The sequence below is a fragment of the Gossypium hirsutum genome, chromosome D01 (assembly GCF_007990345.1).
Source record: "Gossypium hirsutum isolate 1008001.06 chromosome D01, Gossypium_hirsutum_v2.1, whole genome shotgun sequence".
In the NCBI taxonomy this organism is placed as follows: Eukaryota; Viridiplantae; Streptophyta; class Magnoliopsida; order Malvales; family Malvaceae; genus Gossypium; species Gossypium hirsutum.
The window spans coordinates 3,314,366-3,323,545 of record NC_053437.1 but is presented as its reverse complement, the minus strand read 5'-3'; the positions used below and the strand labels follow the sequence as shown (position 1 = coordinate 3,323,545).

General features: G+C 31.3%; 1 protein-coding gene across 1 annotated transcript; it reads left to right on the top strand.

The window, feature by feature from the left end:
- On the top strand, positions 1 to 1,608 carry LOC107936159 (GLABROUS1 enhancer-binding protein-like). Its single transcript, XM_016868833.2, has one exon. The coding sequence runs from the start codon at positions 165 to 167 to the stop codon at positions 1,335 to 1,337; it is 1,173 nt and encodes a 390-aa protein (XP_016724322.2). The 5' UTR covers positions 1 to 164; the 3' UTR covers positions 1,338 to 1,608.
- Positions 1,609 to 9,180: the final 7,572 nt, after the last annotated feature.

Sequence of the window (9,180 nt, the reverse complement as noted above, 5' to 3'; positions counted from 1 at the left end):
ACATCCAAAGCCCATTTGAAAAGGGAAAAAAAATAGGGTAGCTTTACGAAATCAAAATAAACTCTGATACTCCCGATTTGCTATTGCCTCCTTCCCTGTTAAATCATCAAACAAGCCAAAACCCTAAGCAGCCTCTCCCCCACCCCCACCCCCCCTCTTTTTCGATGGCACCAAAACGTTCAAACCCCATTGAAGTCCCACCAGCCGCTTCTTCCTCTGAAGAAGATGAAGAGGTGACTTCTTCTGAGGAAGAAGAAGAAGGGTCTTCAACTGAGGAAGAAGATGAGGAAGACCCCAAAACCGAGTCAACTCCATTGATCCAAAAGAGCCCACCACCCAGAAAGCCGGAAACCGCTACGCCTGGCGTCGTTAACGATGAATCTGATGAATCCGGTTCTGATTCCGAATCCGAATCCGACACCGCTACACCGAATGTTAAACCTCTTGCGACGAAACCTATGGAGGAAAGTTTGAATGCAAAGAAACCCAGATCTAATAAGCCCTTGACTTCTCCCATTAGGGCTTCTTCATCTAAACGGCCTGGGGAGTTGGAGTTGGATGCTAAAGAAGCCAAACGACCCAAGAAGAAGGTTGGGGAAGAAGGGTTGGCTACAACACCTGCTGTGGAGGAGGTGAAAAAGACTGGTGAAGATGCAAAAAAGCAGCTTTTTCAGCGGTTGTTCAGTGAAGATGATGAGATTGCTTTGTTGAAAGGTATGTTGGATTATTCTGCTAAAAAAGGGGCTGACCCCTGTGCTGATATGAATGCATTTTATAATTTTGTCAAGAAATCGATTCATACTGATGTTACCAAAGCACAAATGATGGATAAGATTAGAAGGTTAAAGAAAAAATTCGAAAACAATGCTGGTAAGGGTAAAAAGGGCGAGGATCGAACTTTCTCTAAGGCCCATGAGCAGAATGCTTTTGAGTTGTCGAAATTGATTTGGGGAAAAGAAGGGATTAGTGGAAAAGTTGAGTCTTCAGCTGCTAAGTCGAATGGGAAAGCCAAGGGGAATAACAAGGCAGTGGTTGCATTGAAAGCAGAGTTTTCTTCACCCGATAAGAAAACATACGATGCAGTGCCAATAGAGGCCGATAAGGTGGTGTCTAAGAGTTCTGGTAGTTTGTTTGATAAGAGATTTGGTGTCTCTGACATGGAAGAGGCAGTTGTAAAGCTCGGGTTGGATATGGTTGATGGTGAAAAGAAGGCAGCTTTGGAGGCGAAATGGAGGAAATTGCAAATTGAGCAGTTGGAGCTGTTTGTGGAGCGAAGTGAATTGGTCACTGAGCAAGCTAAGTTGGTGCTGGAATATTACAAGTCTGAAGAAAAATAGAGTGCTAGTATAATAAGTAATGATATTTTTATATGCATTTTAAAGAAATGTTCAAACTTTTGTGCTTATTAGATAAGTAAGCTGCCTATATGTTGCCAATCATGGGGGGTATCTGTAGCTCAAAATATTGGTAACTTTGGGATAATATTTATCTCTTGCATAGAGAGTAACTTATGGAGCTGCTTCTTTGTTTGTTGGTCGCTTATATGCGTTATAGGTCGCTATTAAGCATATTTTGTTATGTTTGGAATTGCTTAATCCTTTTATTTTATTTTCTTTGTCTCTAATTTGTTTCATTTTATTGTATTTTATGGTTTTATTAACGAATTTCTTGCTGCTGTAGTGCCTTTCTGATGATGGTTTCTGATGCTTGGCTAAATACCTGTTTTGCTTACTTTTTTTATCCCATTCTTTCCCTTGTTTATTTGAACTGTTGTGAACTGATCCTTTCATTAATATGCCACATATTCCTTTTGATACATCATCCACAAGCTCTGCTTTGTTTAAACTCTTGTACTATGCATGTATTGTGCCATGCTCTTATAATCACTACTCTGCGTTCTTAAGTGATACTGCTGTTTGTAAAAGAAACATGGGCAACTCTAGTTTTTTCTTTCCTGCAAGGAACATTGGTGATAGTTGACCTCGCTGATTATCAATATGGTTTTAAAAAATAAATGCAACCACGTAAAAGGTTTGCTTAGCTATGTGAATGTATCCTATGATTGCAGCATTTGCTCTGTTTTCAGTTTATTTTATTGTAGTTTATACTTATGTAGTTATATTTGTTTGGCCATATGCTTTGGTATAGCCTAATAATCGTTTAACATTGTAGTTATTTGAAATGTCTTGGTTGCCTCCTACTGATACTTGAACATATTTCAAGTTGAGGCTTTTGAATGTGTTTGTATTTACTATTTAGTTAGCTTTCCCGGTGGTATTTTTTTAAAAATTTTATTTTTGTAGAGAATGTAAATAAGGGGTGTAGCCTTAGCACAGCTTTAGTTGGAGCACAAGGGTGTAGGAAAAATTACTGCATGAAATTGATGGTTTTGCTTTGTTTGCAAACTCAATGTTAGGGAAATGAGCACAGTTGAACATGGCTCTTTTAAATGGTGGTTTTACATTTTTTGTTCATGTATAGTAACCTAATTACAGGAGATTGCTGTCATTGGCATTGCTGCTGAGAAACTTGAATCAAGGTGGATGGTTAGTTGCTCCTAGCTATCTGAATTTGGCATCTCTCAGCATGTAAACCATTCATATTTTATTCCTACTAACATATGATTTTCGTCCAAAGCTCAAATTTTGGATGATGCATGTATGGCTGTCCTAGTAAATTTCCAGACATGGTAGTTAAAATAGAACTGCGTATGTTGAGGGGGGTAATATTAGATGTTTGCTCCGAGGGGGAACCGTAGGAATGTGCTAACATTGGTGTCAGCGACTTGGTTGAGTTCTCTTTCAAGTAATGAGTTGCACTAGGCAAGTATCTATAGCTGTTGTCATGCTTATTGAATTAGATTTTTTTTCAATGTATAATTTGTTTAAATATTTTACGTAAAAATTAGTGTAAGTAAAAAATATCTTTATTTTTTGTTCAATTTCAGTTTTTGGAATTTTAAAAATCTTAATGTTGCAAAGCAACGATAATTTTTTCCTCCAAAATGGAACCCAAACCGATCCATTATCTTTCCAACGTGAAAATGTGGTAAATAAATTTCTACAAGCATTCAGATTCTCATTTGGTTTAACATGACAAAATACATTTTGTACCAAAAAGGCAGTCAAGAAAATATTTTGGTTACCTATAAACCATTCCATCCAATAAAAAAGCGAAAGAGGGGCCTAAAAGCTATCATAGCTTTATTGTTGGATCTTGGCAAGGTATGTGATAGAGTTTATCGAAATTAGACTTGTTCATGTGTTAGGTCGGTTCGTCTAAAAAGAAGAAGAATTTGAGTAAAAATATAAGTTTAAAAAATAAATTTGGACAAAAAATAAAATTTGTTTTTTGCTCGGGCCAGGCCTTGAGTAAAATCTTTTTGGTTGGGTTGGATTTGCAAAAAATAATTGTTGCTGTTGTTTTACTTTTTTGCTATTGTTTTGTTATCATTTCGCTATTGTATTGTTACTATTTTGTTGTTATTATTTAGATAGTGTATAACTCTTGTTTTATTATTAATTTTGCTACTATTTGCTTGCTAAGTTGTACTTATTTTAGTGTTATTTAAGTTTTTTTATTTTTTTATTTGTTGAGAAATATTTATTTTAATGTTTTTAGTGTATTTGATGTATTATATTTTTTAAATTTATTTTTATATAAAAAATAATATAAAAAAATTTTAACATAGGTTGTTCGGGTTTGAGTTTTAGCATTTTTATTTGTACTGGGCTTGGATAATTAGACTCATTTTTCAAGTCGGGCTAACCTCTGCCTAGTAAATGGACTTAAATTTTTACTTGGCTCGGTCTGGCCCATAAATAACTCTAATAGGGAGTTCTTAAAGAAATTTTTGGGAAAAAAAATGAGATTTTATTCTTTTGACATAATAATTTATTTAGCTTTCCAACTTTATAAAAAAATTATTTCAAATTTCTATCTAATATTTTTCAACTTATATTAATTACATAGGTGAAATGACGTTAAAATGTATCCAATGCTTTTCAAAGATTTGATCAAGCTTATTTCACGAATACGGAACTCTATTTAAGTTGGTCTCTCTTTTCACAAGAAGAAAGTTAGACTATTTGAAAATTTTCCCATTGCCCCCCCTAACATTAAGCGATAAACTGATTTGGCATTTCTTGAAGGATAGTTCTTACGATGTTCAATTAGAGTACCGTTTACTTTCACAACATTCAACCCCTTTGAGCTCAGCGTCATCCAGTGATGTTGATGCGAATCACTCTTCTGAATGGTCTTCATGAAAAGTCATTTGGAGAGTCTGTCACGATGTTATGGCCACTAAACAAAACTTGGTAAGAAGGTCAAGACATGGAGAACACTGGTATCCAAAGGGATGTGAGGAATCTGAATCCTTAGCATATGCTTTACTCTTTTGCTCATTTGGGAAGCCTTGGGTTTCAGCTATTCCCTACGCAGGGAAGGTTTTGGGGGTTCTAAATAAGAAAGCAAAATCAACCAACTTCTTGTAGAGTTTAAATAAGAAATTTGAAGTCAAATAATTACATAATTTATTTAGTACTAAAACTTTCATAAATATTAATTACTATAAACAATAAACAAACTATTTTTCTAATACAATATTTGATATTATCAGTATAAATCATATAATATCATCTCATTTGTGTTTATATATATATATATATCGATAACATATCAAATATTTTGTCTTGTTTGATGGAAGTATATAGCATGGGTGTATTCCTCAAAACGTTCCATGGCATCTATTTCATGATTATTTTATGTTAAACGTATTGAAATGCAGAGAAAAGAATTAGAAGAACGTGAAATCTTTATTGCTGGTTACAATTGAACTCATCATCTGCGGTCAAGAAATTTTCCTGGGAAAAACAAAGACACGATGGAAAAAAATGATGTAAACAAGGCAAAAACAATCCCAACATTGCTTTGTAAAAACATTGCAAAATTAGTTGCTCCACCTAATCTACTTATTCATGTTAATTATTTAGCCATAGCAACCATTATTAATTTTAATTTGTTTTGGCCATTTGCACGAGGAACAATAACATGGAGCTTTCAAGTTCCCTTGAAAGACAACATATAGCAGCTTTGCCACACACTGACGACGAATATGTTCGTCGTCCTTTAACGACCTCATCGTCGTTGAAATCTTTTTATTCCTCGGCTATGGTGGCCAACATTGTCGTCAATGGACGCTTGGAAACCGAGATAAACCGTGGCGGAGCGACTTCGTTCATGAACTGGTCGAGGTTTCGGGACTTAGGCTTTGTTGGTTCCATCGAACAGGTGAAAATACAAGCAAATTAATGGATTGAAGGTGGATGAGATAGAGGGAAAAAGGATTGTGAAGGGTCATAAAATATGAAGACAGGGACTGAGGAAAAGGAGATTGATTCATGGCCTCCACAAGCACTATAGGCATTGAATTTATATAGGAAGAATTGAGGGTAAAAGTTAGAGGATTGAGATGATAGAGAGATGTAGCTTTAATTATGTCGGTTGGCATGTGCGAGCATATGCCTTTCTCTTTAACTAGACATGGATACTAATTTCGTACACATTCAACTTAATATATTTTTGATTAATAATATTTAGTTTCCTCGTGCATTTAAGAAAACCCTTTACACGATATATGTATTGTCCTCAGTTTATAATTGACAAATGAGCTATTAATTGCAAGATTTCTGTCCGTAGGAAACACCCAACAAAATATGAGAATTTAAGGCTTTATTCAATTGAGTGTTAGTTCGATTGGTATGTATATTGTTATTTGTACAGGATGATGTGGATTTAGGTGCGTTAAAGCGCACCATCCTCTTAATTATAAGTCTGAGAGAGGCTATGAATAATTTTAAACATTTTGTCAAAATCTATAAATTATCATTTTTATAATTTTTTTAATATCATTTATTGCATGCATGAGTTAACAATGGAATTCTGCATTTGATTTTTCTTTTTTATGGATGTTATTGCAAAAGTTAAAATAGAATAGGTCATTAAGTTCACTTATTGATGACCCAAGAGTGCCCCAAAAGCCAAAAACGTATTATATCGGATAATTTTGAAATCGAATTCCAATCACTTCATTTCAGATTGATTTTGAGGTTTTTACATATAAAAAAAATGTTACTATTAATTGGTAATTGCTGTAACTTTACCAAGACAAAGTTTTGCCTTTATAAGTACAATGGATAGTTTGCATGTTAATTTCTAAAATTTAGGTTACCACCGATTAAAAATATAATCTTATGATTAAGTTGATATCATAAGTTAATTAAAGTAATTATCAAAACTCTTAATTAAGGCTTTGTTTGATAAACTGAAAAATTAACTAAATTTATGATAGAAAGTTATTTTGTATATTAATAAAATTCATTATTGAACACATTGATGTTGTTTGATAAAATTAAATTTTTTTTTAAAATATTTATCACTTAAATTAATCTTGTTAATATGATATATTGTTTTATTATGTATAGTTTTGGATAAAATTTAATCTTATTATTATTAATATGATATCTAACATTTTAACAAATAAAGAAGAGAGGTAAAAGTACAATGGAAGCCCTTATATTAGAAATCAGATTGTATTTTACCTCCTTTACTTAAAAAATAGGCAAATTAGTCTTTGTACGTTAGATTAAAGAGTAAACTGATTTTTCTATTAAAAAATTTATCCATTTCTAATGTCAAAATTGGTCTCTATATGCTAGAATGAGGTACACATGGCATGCCACATGTAATTATTTGAAGTTAGTTATGCTAGTTTTTAACAATAGAAATAGATGAATTTTTTAACAGAAAAGATCAATTTACTTTTTAATCTAACGTATATGTACTAATTTACTCAATTTTTTAAATAAAAGAGATAAAATATAATCTGACTTCTAATACAAAAGTCTTCATGAACTTTGGCTTCATGATCCTTTTACCAACTGCAATGGGCAAGTACAGTAATGTGCAAAAAGAAAAGTTTAATGCCGGATGGTAAGTAACAACAGATAAGTGCAAGGACTGAACGGTTTTGAGTCTAGGCATTTTAGCCACCAACCAAAGGTGTGTGCTGCTGCTGAGCAAATTGAGTGAGGGACCCCAATATACTGTGGTTGTAAACTGTGACTGCATCTACACGTCGTTGAAGGGGGGCTACGAGGGGGGCCCAAGCCAGTTGTGTATGGATTGCCTTTGCATTTGTCCATCTAAACAGTTGTTTTCGTACTCTTTTTTTATACATTTCAAGTTGTTTTCACCATTGCCAACCTTTGAATGCACAACGTGGAGACCTTTTACTGACTTTTCATGCATGTTGTAGTAAATGATTCGTAGGGCAAATTTGATGCTAAAACGAGAGACCCTGAGCCAAAAAAATAAAAACAATTATTTGCCATTTTGCCTACATTGCAAGAAACATAAAATATCTCGTCACACTTCCCAAGGTCTATCGACACAACCATTTTTTTTACCATCAATGTAGTGGTTTATGAAGACTCTTAATAATATTATTTTCAAAGGAAAAGTTGGTTTCGATAGCTATAGTATATGCAGCTTAATTTGGTTTTTGTCTCACTTGAATTTGCAAATGGTGGTGTCCAATGGATGTTAATTTTTTATATATTAAATCATGAAACACTTACGATAAAAGTAAAAATTTATGTAAAATTAAACATGAATTTTTAATAATTTTTCAATTGAATTGAAATTTAATTAATGTATAACATTAAATCAATTAAACATTTAAAGGATAATATATATTATCTAAGCTTCGACAATGAAATATAAACCTCTAAATTTATTTAAGTTATTATATTTTTATTTAAACCCTTTGAAATTTTTAATTAGATTAAATTAAATTTAATCTTTATATTTAAATTTATTAATTTTTTTAGGGTAAAAACCATGCTTTAATTGCCAAAAGTCAAGAAAACAAAGCTAGTCCAATGGAATAGCCAGTGAGTCCCTTATCTTCAGGAAAAATATTTACAAACACATATCAATATTTTTATCTTTTTATTTATTTATTTTGATACATGTCGCAATTTTAATAATTATAAAAACATCAATATTAACTTCTAACAATATGATTAAAAAATTATTTTAACACATCAATTTTTTATAATATTGATAGTTTAATATCTCAAAAATATTATTTGTAACTTGGGTATTTGAGTTTCTCTAACATGTGTTTGCGTGAGGGTTTTGTAGGAGGAATTTTATTTATCAACATTTACTTATTTGGGTAAATATATTGAAATTTTTCAAAATTTATGAATAATTTCAAAAAGAAATTTCAATGGTTAAATTTCCTTTTTCTAATTCCACATAAAAAGGTATTTTTTCAAAATTCCTCAATTTTATTTGATTTAATACACGCATCTCACTATAAAATAAAAAAACATAAACTTCAAAAATTAATTTTTATTTAATTATAATATATATTTTCAATTTTATTTAATTAAAACTATTTATAAAATTTTACAAAGATAATGATATTCATATTGAATATGTTTTATATTATTTAACTTTAATATAATTATTCTTATTTTATAATTTATAAGATCCCAATAACCCATTTTTTCTTAAATGAATTATTTATCCAAACAAATTAATTTTGATGAACTTTAAAATATTAACGTTTTAAAAATCTCAAAATTTTAGAAGTTTTCAAATATTTTTACTTAAGAGCTTTTTTTTTTTTGGCAAAAATAAAAGACCTTATTTTATTAAAATAAAAAACATAAAAACTTACCTTTTTTCTATTAAAAGTACATATGCTTATCTATAAGGGTGAGTATTAGATTGAGTCAAGTCGAATCAAGTCAAAAATTTTCGAGTTAGTCAAGTTGACAAATCTTATTTTAGCAGCCAAACTTAATTTAAATTTTTTTTTTGAATCGAATCGAATTGACTCAAAAAATTTCGAGTCAAATCGAGTCGAGTTAACGAATCCTATTATTTATACTTAATGTTGCGTTTAGATAGGTCGGTTATTTAACTAGTAGATGAAGTACAAGATTATTTAACTACATGAACAATATAATGATTTTACCTTTTAACTTAATGGATAAACATTTATCAAAATGACGTAGTTTTATCTTTTCTTATTCGGATTTTCAAATAACTCGAATTGTGTAATTCATATTTGAGTTAAACCGAAAAACTTAATTTTTTTATTCG

What these genes read in the sequence shown, in the direction of transcription:
- LOC107936159 (XM_016868833.2), top strand. Translation starts at nt 165, where the DNA reads ATGGCACCAAAACGTTCAAACCCCATTGAAGTCCCACCAGCCGCTTCT.